This window comes from Microchirus variegatus (assembly GCF_963457635.1).
Source record: "Microchirus variegatus genome assembly, chromosome: 2".
Lineage (NCBI taxonomy): Eukaryota > Metazoa > Chordata > Actinopteri > Pleuronectiformes > Soleidae > Microchirus > Microchirus variegatus.
The window spans coordinates 35,295,206-35,313,884 of record NC_139803.1 but is presented as its reverse complement, the minus strand read 5'-3'; the positions used below and the strand labels follow the sequence as shown (position 1 = coordinate 35,313,884).

At 42.1% G+C, this 18,679-nt stretch overlaps 1 protein-coding gene across 1 annotated transcript; it reads right to left on the bottom strand.

Annotated features, from left to right (window-relative positions):
- Positions 1-2,553: 2,553 nt before the first annotated feature.
- On the bottom strand, positions 2,554-18,428 carry tmem63c (transmembrane protein 63C; the record flags this gene model as incomplete). The annotated part of the gene is made up of 22 exons (XM_083910232.1): positions 2,554-2,784; positions 3,493-3,567; positions 3,650-3,762; positions 3,848-4,015; positions 4,823-4,928; positions 5,007-5,169; positions 5,243-5,308; positions 5,403-5,489; positions 6,006-6,112; positions 6,212-6,365; positions 7,151-7,273; positions 7,432-7,565; positions 7,756-7,876; positions 7,960-8,040; positions 8,602-8,675; positions 9,077-9,185; positions 9,285-9,336; positions 10,079-10,221; positions 10,971-11,008; positions 14,115-14,202; positions 15,732-15,811; positions 18,225-18,428. The coding sequence occupies 22 exons, from the start codon at positions 18,426-18,428 to the stop codon at positions 2,554-2,556; spliced, it is 2,517 nt and encodes an 838-aa protein (XP_083766358.1).
- Positions 18,429-18,679: the final 251 nt, after the last annotated feature.

Genomic DNA, 18,679 nt, shown 5'->3' with positions numbered 1-18,679 from the left:
CCTTCCGATTTCAGGCTGATTTTAATAGATTATCTGGCCAAATTATCCTGTAGTGTGAGGGACGAACAGACTTTTTTACGTCATCGGACGCATCAGAGTCTTCCCGATTTCAAAGTATCGTGTTTGATGTGACTAAAGAGTGAGCGAGGCGTGAGCAGAACCCTGCAATAATGAGTCGACCGGGAAATGGATGTCGTGTTGTCTACTTGGAACTACTTCCGTCTTCTCAGCCACGACGTCATCCACAGTTTTGTTTGCGTTTCTCGGCACAAAACATTGCGCACACACAACAGCCATTAACTGACAACGCTGACATACCAAAGTCACGTTAAATCACGCGAGTTTCTGTGACGTCCCAAATCCCTGGATTCTCCTCCCTGAAATCGTTTGATTAAACGGCAAGTGTGTTTGTCCTGTGTTTCGACTGGATCGTCTCGTCTGTGCTTTCTCAGGATTAAAACATTGAAAACTGATTACAAAGTTTGTTATGTCTGTGTTTTTTTGTTTTTTTTAAATCAAGTCAGATTTGAAAATCCTCTAGTGTGGGACAGGCTTTACTAATAAGCATACCCACTGCATTGACCGTTAGTAAGAGTGAAAAACACGAGTCTAGGTTGTTTTTGTTGTGTTTGGTTGTTCACCAGCTCTTTAGTTTTCAGGCCATGCAGCATATTTCAGGCCATGCTGGATTGTCACACAATTTTTTGTTGTTGTCTTGAAGGCACAGCAAGAGACATGAAAACAACATTTACATTCAGTTTTATGAATAAACCTTTCATCCAACCTCCAAAATACAAAACTTTCAAACGTAGAAACGTAAAAGAATTGGCGATTAGCATTTGTAACATGCAATGGCGTGTGTCTGGGACAGTTTTGTAGAAATATTTCAAAAATTATTATGAATTAAGCCACAATGGTAATGTTTTTGTGAGAAACGTTTATAAATAGATTTTTTGAGAGGGTTTTAATAATGTTGTCTTACAGTGAGATAAAGAATACTAGGGTTTGCAGGCTTAGGGACGGCTGTGCGCAATGTTGTTCATGCATATGGCATGAATTTTGGCAAAATTGTGTATTTTTATTTGATCTTATTTCCAGCTCAGTTCCTACAGGTAAGGCTAAAATACACAGCGTACAAACAAGTGTTACACTCTTACCATTAAGCGCAAAAAAAATAATTTCTATCCTCTTGGTTTTTGGCCATATTTGGCACATGTCCCAAAAAAGCAGCATATTTTTTTGTCCTTACCGGTTAAGTGTGACTAATATTAGACCCGGTCCAATGTACCTGTTCAACGTGTTACTGCCAGTAGCTAGCCTAAAACCTGCGTTATCTTAGTTTAACTTACCGTAATACGAACAAATTACTTCCTGGTTTTTACCGCTGTAAAAACGTTAACGTTAAGCAAAGCAAAACAAATGTAGGCTAAGCTAATTAGCTGTATTTACCTCTGTTTGCTGGGGATGCACTGTAGCCTAGCTTATGGCTAGGTGAAAAAAATGGATCTGGATTTGGATCTGGAGTCAGATTGTTTTTTTTTTGTTTTTTTTAAATAAACTATATTTAACTTTGTGGGATCGGGGAGAGATGATCAACACTGTGGGAAATTGAGTGGCATTGGCAGAAGTTTGCAGAATAAAAATGCAAAAAAAACAAAAAACATAAAAAATATAAATTTAACAGAAATAAATAAATAAACCAACAATTGTATCACATACACAGGAATACACTGATTATATGGGACAACTTTGGAAATCCTTGGCCAAATATCAAGTGGCAGCTGCTTCAAACCCAAAGCACAATATCAATGACACCAAAAATACTGTAGCAAAAATAGCAAATTGATACAAGTTACAACAAGCTTCAGGTGCAGACAAGCTGCTTGTGCCTCCATGGAGAGAGCGTACATTTATTACAGTACATCTCTGACTTAGACCGGGCCCTCCGTCTGTCTGCTCTCTCGCTGCAGATGGCTTCACAACGAGTTGCCCTCACCCTCACCCTCCCCAAGCTCCGCTACCAAGGAACCAGATATCACTCGTGTCAGTCTGTCGGGGGGCAAGCCTGTTCACACCACCCACTCTGATAAACACTTTCATTTCCACTCATGTCCAAGTGGCACGGCATGAACACAGTATCTCAGACTGAGGCATTTTAACCTTTTTTTACTTGCAAATAAAGCCATAGAAGAGGGTGGAATCTCTGCGATTGAGCATCCACAAATTCAACTTAAACGATCTGTATGTTAAGGTTGTTTGAGAACGACTGTTGCACAGTTCACGTCCATTTGACATATTAAGTAGATGTTTGGCCGAGTGTTGTCTCTAGACGAGTGGTGATGTTAATATGGATCCCGCTGCTGTATTCTTAAGCTCCATTCCTCCCCCAGGATCTTCACCAAATCTGACAAGCCCAGTTTAATCTCAGCATCTGAGGCAGCTAAATTAGAGTCTGAGGTCAGTGGCAAAAAAAACGCAGCATTGTGGAAATTATCAATCTGTGTTTTCCTGGGGTGAGGGACACATGGAAATCAGCTTGAGTAAATTTTGGTGTTACTGGTAGCCCACATCCATGTCCATGAGTGGACTGGAGCAGCATGGGTCTGGTGGGTCTTGGAGCTCAGTCTCATGGGTCTGGGCATGGTCTTCCTCGCCCTCCTCTTCGTCCACCGCGTTGTGGCTCGAACCCTGTGAGCTGGATATCGCGCCATAGCTATGGTGGGCCGGGGAGGGCATCGGAGTCAAAGCCAGCTCGGGCTCCAGCAGCACAGACGCCACAAACAGCTGAGGAAGTGAGATCAAGACGAAGTTATAGACAGACACTACAGATGTAAAAATCCAGACATTGCTACTTCCTGTGATGCACTTTGTATTAAACTTAGGGACCCGACGGGACCAATAATCACATATTCCAGTATCTACCACTACCAATATTAGTCCTACACAATAATTTTAGACCATTTATGAACCATGAAGCTGTTAATTACAACACATTCATGCCGAGGCATTTCAAAGACATAATTCTCCAACTGTGTCACAAATATTGTTGTAATAAACAGCCCAAACATGACTCGGCTAAAATGCTTTTGCTGAGTTTTGTTTACATTTTTACAGTCTGTGCATCGTGAAGCTTGCAACATATGATTTTTGGATTTACATTTTTATATCCGATCCAGTGATATTGACCAATATTGGACCAATACCGATATTGACCGATATCGATTCCCACCCTAAATAACATATAAATAAACATTCATCATTATTACTTCCTATAACAGAATAGACTATAACTTAATTGTAGGCAGAGCAAGAACATTTTCTTTGGTCTCGCCATAAAATATGATTTAGATTATATTTAAAATTCAATATCTTCAATAACTTTTTAAGGAGACAAAACATGATGTAGCAAGTTTCTTTGGTTAAAAACACACACAAAACAACTCAAATGCGTTCCTGTCTTCACACTAATAGGACAAAAAAGTGGAACTGTACATTGGAGGCAGTGGTGGACGTTACAGTACTTCTGTCTGCATCAGTGAATGCACCCTCCACTGGCTGATCAGACATCTGAAACAGAGAACAACAATTCACTGAGGAGCAACGCTTCGTGAACTCGATGCCACTTGGTAAAAGGGGACGAGCCACCGACCTGGTAGCTCGACGACTTGTCTGGTCGCTTCCTAAGGCACAAGCGGAAGAGGGAAAAGACGATACAGGAGAGCAGGGACACCGAGGTGAAGAGGGTGATGGGGTGCAAAGGACCTTTAAAAGGGGGACAGAGTGCGACAAATTAAAATCCCATAGATACAAAACACTTTGGAAACGATGACAGAACAAATATGTATACCTAATTTGAGCACAGAAAAAAAGAACAGCCAGAACATGCAGAGAAGAGGAGCCATGATGACTTGGCTGATGGCTGCTCTGTGGATCCGCTGGTTGAGTTTGGTGGGAACGTATGCATAATAGATGTTGTAGCGGTCAACCATGTGCTTCAGGATCACATAGAGCAGACCTGGAGGGGCACAATCAAACACATGACCTTTAGATTCCATCCATCCATCCATCCATCCATCCATCCATCCATCGATCGATCGATCTATCTATCTATCTATCTATCTATCTATCTATCTATCTATCTATCTATCTATCTATCTATCTATCTATCTATCTATCTATCTATCTATCTACCGCTTTAACCTCCACATGAGGGTCGTGGGGGGCACTGGTGCTAATCCCAGCTGACGTAGAGTGACATGCGTGTCCAATTTATGATTGATTTAGAGAAATTAATAAATAAATAATGCAGAAGTCACCTTACCATATCAGGTGACACTGTTGCCTCCGTGTGCTTTATTAAAATTAGTCGATTGCATATTGGCATACAAAATTATACACACATTGGTGGAAACACTTTTAATATGTGGAAACACTACAGCAGCTACTAAAAAAGGGTCCTTAAAAATAGCTATTTTGATTTTCAATTTGATATTTTGCGAGATTATTTGTCTCCACCATGCCACAACCTGCTGTAAACGACACACAGCAGCACCGGTATGAGCAGATTCTGGGCTGATGATTGCGCCGCAGAAGTAAATAAAAAAGCCTGGTGAGCTCTGGGCAGAGACAGGAGCAGAGTGGGCGTCTGGCTCGCAACTCGCTGTGTCTGGGTGTCTGGGACTACAACAGCAAATTCACACGGTCTGCATCGGACTGGCAGGCAGTAGAGGACACCGAGGTAACAACGTGAAAGAGGCGCGCATACAAAAACAGAGGAGGGAAGGAGGACGATGAGGTGTAGAGCTGCATTGTTGTTGCTCACCGAAGGGAGTGATGATGGGACATGTGATGCTGTAGGTCATACTGACTGCAAAGATACACATGGTCCAGGCGTATTCCAGGCCAAACTGGAACTCATAGGCCTGGCTCTGCAGACACAATTTTTTTTACATTTTTAAACTCAACTCATCTTCCATGAAAACACTGATGTAAGCACGTTTGCTAACCCGTTTGACATGAATCCGTTCCGCCTGCGACTTCGCAAAGCAGAGACGCAGGGCATAGACGGTCAGCGCCGGCACACGCAGCAGCTCCATGGACGTGCCAATCAGGCTGGACGTAATCACGTAATTCACGAAGAACGCACCGTTGTCGGGGAGAAACACACACCTGTGCCAAGAAAACGGCGATTAGCTGCAAGCGATACACATCTATCGAGAAAATGGATAAATAAACAGCTCACTGGAATTTGATATCCCTCTCATCCAGGAAGTGGACGTCAAAGAGCCAGGTGAAGAAAAGGTCGAGGCTGCAGGAAGGAATGTAACATAAATAAATACATGAAAAAAAAAAAGAGCAGAAAAAAGTTCTATGCACATGAGAAATATAAGCTGTGCATGTACCTGGACAGACCGAGGGAGGGCAGTATGATGACCATGAAGACCAGCAGTATGAAGCACTTGTGCATCGTGACTTGGTTCTCGCCGGATCTGAAACATTTCATAAGAGGAGCGTAAGGATTATAAGAAATGTCATTTTCCCCTCATTTGACATAATAAAGGACTAAAAGTGATGTATGGTTGGCTGCCTTCACATTTACAGGACTGTTGGGTTCATGAGCACGAAGTATGCTTTTCACTCCAGTAAACGGTTGATTTGCATTTCGCACATCACGCCTGCACAACATGCTTGTGTGTGTGTGTGTGTGTGTGGGGGGGGGGGGTTATGTAAAGACAGGGAGCTCATAGGTGCTGCACGAGGTTGTCTCCTTCTGCTCCTCCTACTACTAGTCACCATGTGCTGCTCCTGTACACTGTGCATATCATTATTGTCACATGGACATCTCTATGACAACCTGCCCAGAATAAGTGCAGGGAGAGTGACAGAGAGAAAAGGGGGGGGGGGGGCAAGAAGGTGAAGAACAGCTGATATTGAGGAAAAACAGGCAATTTCAAGGAAGGCATTTCCATTTCATAGGAGAGTGGTTGTTGATGGCCGGCGAGTACCTGGTCCAGTGGGACTCAAAGAAGGCCGAGTAGTAGACGATGAAGGGCAGGAGAACTGAAAACGCCCACAGCAGGAGGGTTGGGAAGAACTGGGTAATGACAGGGCTCTGTGTTGAAGAGCAAAATCGTTAATTAATGACACTGAAAAGGTTTAAAGATGAAACACTGAGGTCAGAAAGTCAGTCCAAAAAAAAAAAAACGCTAACCTGCAGACTTTCTACGGGCTTGGTGACGTTGAACTTGTCCATGGTGTTGACAATGATGGCAGGAGTGGTGAGGAAGAAGAGCAGCAGGAAGAGGAGGATGTTGAGGAGGACACAGCGGAGCCACCAGCGAGATCCACACACTGACAGGTTTTCCCTGGTGGTGGGAGAAATAATGAGGCTGGATTCACAATCATGCAGCAGCACAGGACAGGAAAGTTTAAAAACACGTCTGTCCTCCTGTGCTGCCTGTATTGATGAAAGCCAGGAATATAACCAACTCAGTCATTTCCGTCTCTCTGACTTGGGTGAGTGTGCACTGGATCGGCAGCAGGTTGGGAGCGGCTTCACTTCGCTGCACAGTTTTAACGAAGGAACAAAAGTCCCTGCTCTGCTCGAACCCTGCAGCCTGCGACTGCTCCAGTTGTGTATTAAGTGCAGAAACACACACACACGCAAGCCAATCAGGCGTGAAGCACAAACACTGAGCGCGACCGTCAACTTTGGTTAATCTGCCGTGCATATGCATCATCTCGTTTGTTATATAATCTCTCCGGGACTGCTGTGTTGCGAGAAATCTGTGACATGCACACGACAAAACACCAACACATCTGCAAAGATGCTGTTGTGAGAAATAGGAATAGTCGTATTGATTTGGCACACTGAATAGATTGATGACAATTGTGCACACACAAGGATTATGGAGCGCTCGCATGATGAAAGATGGATAGGACATAACGTGTATGGTGTCTTTGTGGGTTTCCACTGTGTGCTCTGGTTTCTTCCCTCAGTCCAAAGTACTGTGGGTATGAATGTGTGCATAGAGGAAGTTTACCCCTTCCCTTGAATATGCACAGAATATGTTGCTAATATAAATCAACAAGAATTTGGGGGAAAAGCACCAAAAAAGGGGAAAAACTGTGTGTGATTTCCAGTACTGACCAGATGATGTCACTGGGAGCAGGTGCATAGCTGACCCCCCATTTGTGAGACTGCACCACCGTGGTGATGCTGGACTGCTGGGGTCTGCGACGGCAGTGCACGCGACTAAAGTCCTTCACGATCCTGCGAAAGAAAAAAAAAAAAAAAAAAAAAAAAAAGAGGTCATGCCTTCTTTTATGTCCTGAAGTTAACGGTCGCTCCCCTGCTGTGACTGGGGTTTCTGTGGGCGAGAGGCCCCAGGCAGTCATAAACCTCAGTGTCATGGCTGTTGTTTCACTCACACAGCAGTCATCCTCTCATCACGAAAAGTCACAAAGGCGATGCCGAGCCTCCTCAGAGAGATGCGGTTTTTCTCCGCGTTGAACTCATCGGTCCACTTTTCTTCTAATTCACTGTAGTACTGCTCTGCATCCACCTGAAGAGAAAACTAATGTCAGAGCACTGCAGTTTTCACTCTCAGGATCCCCAGTCAATGTGGAAAGACACCGTGTGTCATTGCTACATTTGGGCTACAGTGCCATCCAGTGGTTATACTGTTTTTGTGCAGCACTAATGTAGCACAGATGTAGATAAACAACAACAACAGCCACACAGATGAAAACTACCTTTTCAAAGCCACAAATGTCACAACAGAAGATCTGAGCACACGGATGGGTCTTGATCATGATCTTCCCCTCTTTCTGGGCTTTTGTGGCAAAGTAGAGCCGGCCTTTCATCGCTTTACGCCTGCAACAAAAAAGAAGAAGTCACAACCTCAGACCGGAGCGTCACCACGATCACAAACTGTGTTCGTGCAGGAGTCACCGTACCTCTCCAGGTCCAACCTCATCAGCTTGTGGACATTGTAGCAGAAACGGAGGTCAGTGACAGTACAGCTGGGGTACGCCTCACTAGTGAACGGAAGAAGCAGAAGAACTTGATCGTCAGGAATACGCACAGACATGTGCATGTACACTACCGTTCAAAAGTTTGGGGTCACCTAGAAATGTCCTTATTTTTGAAGGAAAATCACTTTTTTTTCAATGAATATAACATTAAATGAATCAGATATACACTCTATTCATTGTTAATGTGGTAAATGACTATTCTAGCTGCAAACGTCTGGTTTTTAATGGATATGTACATAGGTGTATAGAGGTTTCCAGAATTCTAATGGTACATTGTGTTTGCTAATCGTGTTAGAAGACTTTTGGATGATTAGAAAACCCTTTAAAACTGTTGTGCAATGATGTTAGCACAGCTGAAAACTGTTTTGCTGGTTCTTTGACGAAAAGGGCAAAATGGTTATTTGGTTATGTCTTGACTATATTTTCTATTCATTTGCCAACTCTTTTGATGAATACAAGTAAGAGTTTTAATGGAAACCCAGAAAAATTGTATAGGTGACCCCCAAACTTTTAAAAGGTAGTCTATACGTAAAAAAAATGAAGTGGAAAAAGTAAACTGTGTACTGTAAATGTTTGGTGATCAGTCCTGGATCAGAGATCTCTCTGGGTATGGAGGTAATCATCAGTGTTCTTGCCACCTGCAAAACAAAATGGAACCACGAGAAGCAGTTAATGCTATAACAATAACTATAACAAACCCACCTATCTTATCAAATAATTCTTGTTGTCTGGTGTCCCTAAAATCTTAATTTTCTTAAAACTAGAAAACACATCTGTCATCATAGAAAGATTTATGTTCATTTTAAGATTTAGATTAACTGGTTATGCTGTAAAAGGGTTCCTCATATTATGTTATTATGATATCTGATGTGAAAGAGAAGCAGAAATGGATTAGATTTGGTTACGTTGTCATTTCAAAAATGATAATTGTGACAATAAAAATACAAATAAATATAAAACAGTGCATTTTTATGCAACTTTTACTGTTTTAAAAAAAAAGTTAATCCGGCCTTTGTTAAACAGTATGACGGTGACAGACCTTCTCGTCCTCTCTGTACTCCAGCCTTATCGAGTGGTGAGCCATGCACAGCAAAGTGAGGATGAAGTAAACCAGAGCAAAGACGCTGTGGAGCCACAGAAAGTTGTCCCTGTCGGCCACAGAAACGGTCATTCGTGTTAAACTAAAACACATCGAGACAAACCCGTGTTTTCCGTTCTGTGTGAGAGTTCGCTCGGATTAGACTTACTTAGCGCCAATGTTAGCCAGCGTTGTTCGTCCAAAGTTTTCTGGATTATCTCCTGTGAGAGATAATGAAACATGACACAGAGCGTTGAACATTTTCATTTTTGAAACATCTTAAAAGGAAAACCCCTCCTCTTTTTTTTGTCTGGAGGATGAGGCAACAACCAAGCAATGTCACTGAAAAAAATAGTTTTCCTGAAATCTGTTACCCCAATGAGGAGTGGTACACAATTCTCACCCATGCTTAAACTCAGCTGTTCTAATTTGGGTACCCTTTGCTTGCCGTTACCATGGCTGCCAGTCAACACTTGGTTGGTTTATTGTATGACTGGGGTGACACACCAGTCTATAAGATTACAGCCGACAGTCATAAAGTGTTTCTGTGACAGCCCAGCTCCTCATAGACCTTATAACGGCTCTTATCGTTGTCCCGTTACGGAATGACTTACTCAGACCTTGTTTAAAGTAGTATAAAGTATGTATATTTGTGTGAAACAAGTAGTTTTACTACATATAATATTGCTTTGTACATGTAGGTCAAGTTAAATCGACCCCTCATGTTCGATTTCAATTTCAACATTATTTTATTTTGTGCCAGACGCTCGAGTTTCTTTCGTTTTCCCACAAAATAATTGTGCCCATTTGACCTGTGCACAGTGTGTGTAGTCGTCTCTGTGTGGCCTCTCTCCGCCTGTGAGGTTCCCCCCACACGTGCCTATTCTGAGGTTAGGGTTATCCTTTGCCTTTTTTTAAACAGCCAGCTAGCTGGACCATCATATAAAAAGGACCAAAAAATACCCAGGAGGTTCCCGGAAAAGTTGACCGGCAGGATTACAGCCAACGACAGCAAGCAAACGACTGTCATGAGCAGGATGATGTGGCGCTGGAAGGACAGGTACGTGACGGCGTCAATGCCACATTTGCTACGGATCTCCTCATCCCTGCGGAGAAAAAAAAAAAATTAAACTTTTTACCCACTACTACAAAAAGACAGATTGTACTTAAGAAAGCAAATGATGAAATTCCTATTAAAAGTACAAAGAATCAGTGCGATCTTAGCCAAGCAAAAAAAGGCCAACAGTTTATAACTAATCATGACTAAAGCTGAGGCACGGCACCACTGTTTGATGCCACAAGCTGTGGTTGCCAGGCGGGAGCTTCAGAGAACCCAGTGTTATAAAATAGAACAACAACGACAAGAAGAAAAAAAAAAAGGGAGGACAAGAGGGAAAAAAAAGGAAGAAAATAGAGGGGCAAACTGGTCTCATGGCAGCCCACACATTGAGAACTTGCAGGGTGGGTTTGCTCTTTCCCAGGGATCCTAGGATGAGGCCACTGGCATGAGAGCTAAAAACAGAAGCACGCAAACTCTACCATAATACTACGGGAAACCATGGACATCATGAAAATCCCTTTTTTTTTTCTTTTTTTTTTACAGACTTAAATCTGCTGGGTCCATTCAGAGAGAGAGAGAGAGAGTCCAAACATTCACTGGGAAGCCGCGGCACCAGTGGTCACACGAGTCCAGACCAGTTTGTTTTCGCTGCTAAATGAGATATAACGCACGAGAGACTTTCGCATTGCACAGTGACATCATCTCTGAGGACAGAGGGGCCAGTAAAAGGATGGGAGTGAAGATGAGAAGACAGGGTTTGACATAATGACAAGGGCAGCTGCTTTGTTTACTTACTTCATATGGTAAAGTGATGAGAGCCACGAGCAGAAGCCCTGGAAGGACAATCATAAAACATCCAATGGACTGGTTATTAAGGATAATACACGACATGTGCATGCAAGTCTGTGCGCACACACCACATCTGGGCACTAGCGTGCACGCGCTATTTGCATAGTAATACGGTCTGCAGGGAGACACAGGGATGGTGCTTTAATAGGTCTGGAGCGGTAACCACTTCACTGCAGCCTCAGCTTTTGTGTCGGATCGGGGCGATGACTCCAGTCTGACTCTTTGTCTGAAACGGGTATAAAGATGCGGGGGAGTGACCTCAGCCTATCACACAGGTGTCAGAGTGTGACGGACAAACAAACTGTGGCACCTTTATGCAATTACAGTACATATAAAACGAGCACGTCTGTGGCGTTTGTCGATTATCGATCATTTTCAAACTTTTAACACCGTAATCAAGCAGCGGTTCGTGCTATCGGAAACATTTCAGCAGCTTCTGAAAGCTGAGAAGTTGCACATCGAAGTCTTCGTGTGGTTATTACGGTAATTTCAAGATTCCATTTTTTTCCCTGTGTTTTTTGGACATTGAGACAAATGTTATTTTAAATATGTGGTATACTGCAGAATCTGGTGTTCATGTATTAACGAAAGTGTTCCTTTCTTCATTTTAAATTGTTAAAACGGTATTTTAACATGCAGTAAATTGTAAATAATGGCCAGATATTGAAAGTTATTCTGGAAAAATGGGCATTTCATAGCCACAGGCTTAGGTATTAAAAGGTTCAAGAGCAAATAATTTACGTTTACATTGTGAAAACAACAAACACACCACATTCTCTGACCTAATATTTCCATTTCAGTGATTTCGAGGCACCATGTGGAGTTGTAATGTCATTGTAAAGTAGTGTAAGAATGAGCAAATCCGTTTATGTGCTGCGTGCTGCACTCACAGGGTTCACAGGACACGTAGTAAAGAGGCAGGTGTGGAACCCAGTGTGATGCTCTGCTGCTTCCACAGTTTGACATGTGGTGTGTTTCAAAAATAGTCCTCATGCGGGACAACTGTTAAAAAGTTACTGTAGCGTTTTCTATTATTTTCAACAGCCTGATCGTTCTCCTCTGACCCAGAGAACTGTTACTCACTGGATATTTGAACTGTTTTTTTTTTTTCTGGAACTCATTTTCTCTAAACCCCACAGATGGTTGTGTGTGAAAATCTCAGTAGATCAGCAGTTTTGGAAACACTCCAGACCAGCCCATCTGGCACATATCATTATGCCGTGTTCAAAGTCACTTTCTTCCACATGCTTATAAGTATGCATGTTTAGTTTGGCCATAAGCGAGTGTTTCGACCACGTCTACGTGCCTAAATGCATTAAGGAGTTACCGCCTGATTAGATATAGGAGTTAAGCCTGAGAGCTTTACCTTTGGTAAATTGCCGTTCTCCTGATGTGGACATACTGGGTGTGTGTGTTTATCGGTCACATCTTCAGGCTTTCCAAAATGCATTTTTTTCCATCGACTAATCTTTTTTTGTCAAGTTATAATTCATTTTACAACAGGAGTAGTGATAATTGTGCAGAAGTCACAAAATAGACTAAGTTTTTAGTTCATTTTTGTTCAGAAAGATGAGCCAAGCTACTTTGAACTGTGATTTTAAACATTTTGAGTACTTTTTGCTCAGGTTTGGCTAGGTTGTGCTGGAAAAAAAGGATACAAGACAGTCTATATTATGCGTCCTTATAGCCTCGGTATATACACATTTTAACATGGACATTGAAAAAGCAGCCTAAATGCTGTGTTCTAAGGGTTTAAATGGAGTGGAACCGGTGTACCTAATAAAGTGACTGGTGAGTTTGTATGTGTTTCATAACAGCATCACTCCCTTAGAGGACAAATGTCACTTTCTCCACCTTCTTTCTACAATTTCAAAGCTGTTAAACAAACCTCTGAGGAACCATTTTCTGCACTACAGATTGTTTCTTTCTGGCTTTATCTGCCGCGCACATCATCCTTCATGATCGCACTGTGTGCACTGAGCTGCAGTAAAACAGACAGACAGTGGAACGTTTTCCATCTTGTGGTGCAGGGATTGTTTGGCTGGCGTGGTTCGGCACCGCAGCCCGAGGGTGGCAGAGCCACAGAGCTTGTCTCTGAGACACAAGCCAGAGGCAGTGAATGGAAAATGTGAAATGTCTTCATGTTTGTATGGATTCTCCTCTGAGAAAAATCAGAGAAACCAAGGTGGCACTGTTTTAACGAGTGAGCTTTCATATCCTTCTTTCTAGGAGTTATAATAATAGACATACATCACCTACCTCATGATCCGTTTATTTTGCACATGCAGAGCAATATTTATAATAGTCATGCTTCATAATTCATTGTATATAACAGATTTCCAGTTATACTGCCCTTATTGTGTGTTATTTTATTACTTTAAAGGTGCATTATGTAATAAATCTAAAGCAACTGGCCATAAAATCCTCCTAATATGTCACAGAGACTCAGGAATAATGTTCATATAACAAACGGAACTCACCAACAACAACAGTACAGACAAAATATTTGCATTAAAAAAAAAATCTTTTGCAGACTGCAAATCATGTTTATGTTTTGAAATCATGTTTTGGCATGTGGCGCCACCTACCGCCGTCTACCAATCATTGCAGTCAGTAGAGTCTCAGCTGCCGAGCAACCACGGGTTGCCAGTTACGTCAGAAAACGGAACCTAAAAGACCTCGGTATTTTGAATTTGAACGTAGTAACAGTTTTTGGCCACATTCTTACATATGGCACCTTTAACTATTTATATATTTTAACTATTAATCCACTTTTTATTTGGAATTTGTGTGGACAGCAAAGAATTTCATTGCGCCAGAGAAAACGTATTTTCTTTCTGTACATATGACATTAAACTCTTTGAATACGAGGCTACATGGCGTGCAGAATACACAATGCAAAATGAGCTTTGGCTCGCGTTGCACATTGTAATATATTCAAAAGTCCAAAGCTCACGGCACAGATTGTAGTCCTTGACAAGACTAATAAATAATCTATTTCACAGATCAAGCTCATAACAGACATATAAAGGGACACATATTGGTTATTTTTATGCGTTTCAAAATCCTCTGTAAAAGTAAAAAACTCACCATGTCCTTAGTCTCGGAGTCAGACGGGCTGGACTCTGAGGGAGACTTCTCTTTCTCACTGGGTTCTCCATAGAACAGGGATGTGAGACTGACACGGACAGGGCATACACACAAACAAACATCAGGATTATTATCATACAGACTGTACATATATATATATATATATATCCCATAAAGCAGGGATGTACTGTTTGAACTCTGTACACAAACATCCACAATATGCATTCTGTGTAGGCTGCATCACAGGCGGTTTAACAGCCTGTCGAGTTAAGCAGCATCACGTGAATTAGTATGAGCGAGGACAGCTTGGCAAATACACACAGATGCTACCCTGCCCTTCTACGAACGCTGTCGCTGCTCAGGCAGAGCTAATGAGGTCTGCAATCATACGGAGGTCAATGCAGAGCGACACGTGAACCTTTACCTCCAAGGTATTTGAAAAAGCAACCGATCAACGACAGTCTGATAGGCAGACGATCAGCTCTTTAAGATCTTTTATGTCCAAAAAAAACACATTATAATGCTTCATCTGATACTTATTCTTACTAATAAGTAGGGATGTGATGATACACTCTGCTCACGGTTCAATATGATCCGTTTTTGTTTTGAAAACAAAATGAGCTATAGACAGATATTATGACCAAATCGATCAATCCTGTATTTATTAGACACTTAAAAACTTGTCTTATATAATCTGAAATTGTGATCTTAACCAAACTAATAGATAAAAATGATCCTTTCTTCATAAGAAACACTACTTTTATCAAAAGTGCAACTGAAATAGTTATGGTCCCCTAAAAAAAGTGGGAGGCACATATAGAAAGTGTTGTAACTCCTACAACGTTCACTTGATTTGGATGCAAATACTCTCAAATTAAAGCTGAAAGTGTGTTTGTTTCATTTCAAATCCATTGGAGTGGTGTACAGAGCCAAAAACAGGAAAACTGTGTCGATGTCCCAATATTTATGGACCTGACTGTATATATAGCTCCTTTATTGTCACCTATTATCTTCATTTATCCAAAGTAAATCTAGTCTTATTTACCGTTTTATCAAAAGTGCAACTTAGTAGTTCTACATCTTTAAATGCAGAAAGAATAGTTGCATTTTTAAAGACAAACTCTTCATATAACCGAGACTTGCTTGGAATTTGCAGGTTTCTCTTGAGAAAAATCGAATAATAACAAATGTGTATTAAGGATTAGCTGAAATAATAGAGTAAATTCATCTAATTTACAGTGTTTTATGGAATCATTCAGACTTAAAGAATCGTGTCACTTACAGCAGGGTTTCTCACCCTGCTTCAACACACCTTCCTGATTCAAATAAATGGCTCTTTATCAGGCTTCAGCAGAGCTTACTGACGAGCTGACCATTTGAATCAGGAGTGTTTGAGCAGGGAAACGTCTAAATCATGCAGGACAGTGGCTCCCCTGACTTAAAACATTACCACTGTGCTCTCCCTGTAGTACCATTTATAACCAGCAGAGGGAGGTAGAAGCTGCAGCTTTCAGACTCGAGCACAGTCCCACTGAGACTTCCTTGTCCATCTTAAAATGTAGACACGGCTCACAGTGGGAGAAAGCCCGACCGTAATAAAACAAGTGAAGGACTCACCTGTCGTTCTCCATGAGCAGAGCCAGGCGGCCGTAGTCCCAGGCAGCCTTCCTCAGACAGGAGAAGACGAGCAAGAGCAACTGTAAAACACAACAAGAAGAAGAACAGGACAGCATTAGATTAACACTTAACTGTGTCCTCGTCTGCTCCGAGTCCAGCACCCTTATCATACCGCCCCGATTTAAAAGCAGGAGACAACGGGTTCGGCAAATAATGAGGCCTTTTTTCTTTCTTTAGAGTAGTTCATGGTTGTCTTGGAAACTACTGGGGAGAGGTCAGCGTGCACGAGAGCTCACGCTGTGCACTGATGATCAATGAGTGTGGCCAGTGGGCAAAGAATAACACGTCTTCATTCCATCACAAAGAGAGAGAGAGAGGAGTGGATTTATGCTGCACAGACGTGGAATTGGAAAGTGATGGATGAACGTCATCCACTTAACTGCATTGAATCATGAATGAGTTCGAGTTAAAGATGATGACAGCCCGCGAATAATAAGAAGAATAAGGTGTCCATGAATGTTCTCCAGTGATCGGGGAGACCTTGATTCCCCTGGCTTACAGATGAATAATGAAAGTGAGTCTACATAAGCAGAAAGAGACATCCTCCAATAACAGTCTCCACATTATCTTGCTGTAGTTGTACTCCATGTAGTCCTGATGCGTGGGCATGCTCTCTTAAAGACTCACAGATTCTATTCTATTATCCTGTGTGATGATGGAATCGATGCAGAGGCATGATCCCGGCACCTGGGGGGGTTTGGGGGAGCACGCTTTGACTCTTGTTTGTCATTAAGAGATGGATCTCGAACCGTCAGTGTTGTCTTGACAACCAGGCGGCAATAAAAATAAATAAATAAATGAGCCAATTAAAACATGGAGGACGGAGATTGAGTGCGACATCCATGCAGAGATCAAGCGTGTCAAGTCCAGACAGCGCAAAGTCAGGCTGGAATAGACAACTCCAAGTGGAGGGGGGGGGGGTGTTTTCTGGAGACGTGAGGAGAGACGGTGTTTGTAAACACACATGGCAGACGATCTATTGACACACACGATTATATGAAGCAGAAACTCACTAAGGAGCACAGCGGTGACAGCAAGGGCAGAAATTATGATGCCATGCGCAACACAGCTGTAAGCTGAGGGGGATCTCTTTGGCGACATCACAGATTTAGCTAGGGGGTGCCTCTGCAGAGCTGCACGCGCATTTTAAAATCAAAATCTGAGCAGCATCGATCCTGACCTTTAGTCGCTTAATGGGCGTCGAGCTCGAATGACTCACGAGCCTGTAAATCTCAACACATAGCTCTGACTTTCAAATCCCTAACCATTTAGTAGAATTCACATTTGCATAGCAGATTTAGTTTATAATCATGTTGTTTACACAGGAGTATGGGTCGTACGCAGAGGTGGAAAGTCAAACACGTGTTGAACCGCACCAAAGTACAAGGCTTTAAACAATAAGTGAACTGCTCGTGGAAACCTCACTGAAGCTATTTGACTATACGTACCAGATGGGGCGTATTTCCTGCATACAACCATAGGTGGAAATAGTATTGAAATATTTTACTTAAGTGCAAGTAAAAGTTCTGGTCTAAAAATGTGCTAAGTGAAAGTAAAGTTAAAGGTGCATTATGTAATAAATCTAAAGCAACTGGCCATAAAATCCTCCTAATATGTCACAGAGACTCAGGAATAATGTTCATATAACAAACTGAACTCACCAACAACAACAGTACAGACAAAATATTTGCATAAAAAAAGTATTTTTGCAGACTGCAAATCATGTTTATGTTTTGAAATCATGTTTTGGCATGTGGCGCCACCTAACGCCGTCTACCAATCATTGCAGTCAGTAGAGTCTCAGCTGCCGAGCAACCACGGGTTGCCAGTTAAGTCCGAAAAAACGAAACCTAAAAGTTCTCGGTATTTTGAATTTGAATGCAGTAACCGTTTTTGGCCACATTCTTATATATGGCACCTTTAAATGATTTTAAAATTTACTTTTTAACAAGGTTCTTGCAAAAAGGAGGACACAAATCTCACATGAATTGTTTTTAACTAAAGGCAAACCTTTACAAATGAAAGTGCTGGCAAAATAAAATATGTCAACACATAATGTATCAGCCAACATGGGTCAAAGGTCACACATTTCTCGCTCACTCCGGGACCTTGACTAAATAAAGTGTGGACACCCCTGGCTTAAGCCAAATAAATGGTAATCATTGAAGTGTTCTAACAGGAACAGCTGCCCAAATCTGTGTGTTTGTGAAATGACATGTTTCTAACACACAGTATGCCACAGTTGATTTCACACAGACACACACACGTTGGTAAACACCGCTGTTGTACTTTGTTATCGTCAAGAGCAGAGTGAGGACGTCCATGAGACACTTTCCTCCCTGTGACCGTGTCTGGCTGTCTCTTTGCATCAGAGCTTGAACTTGGCAGTTTGGATAGACTCGGACATTTGTGTGTGTGCGTGTGTGCGCGTACCATCCAGAGCAACACGTTGATGGCGAGCACTGTGGGCACCCCTCCAAACGGCAGGCCCTGCAGGACGCTGCTGCGGGAATGGGAGTGATAGCATATCTCGGCTGTGCTGTTGTCTTCCTTTAAGGATTCCAGGAAGCCGAGAACGCTGAGCTCCACAGCGCTCCCCTCCACAGGGAGTGCTCTCGTCGCAAACAGCTGCGCCATTAGCACTCGACCATACCTGGAGAGAAACAAAAGCAGAGAATGTATTATTTAAAAAAAAAAAAAATGAAATTAATGAAGCTTTCAGGTTTGAAAAGTGAAGCCTATAATAGGACAGATGTAGTTCGCATCAAAACAAACACCTTTATTTTAAAACTTTGAAAACCATGTGGGCCCTGTCTGTAAACTTCCCATTTCAAAAACAAAAATGCTGCTGGTCTATGGGTCTATGGATATAAATGATGGATAAACGT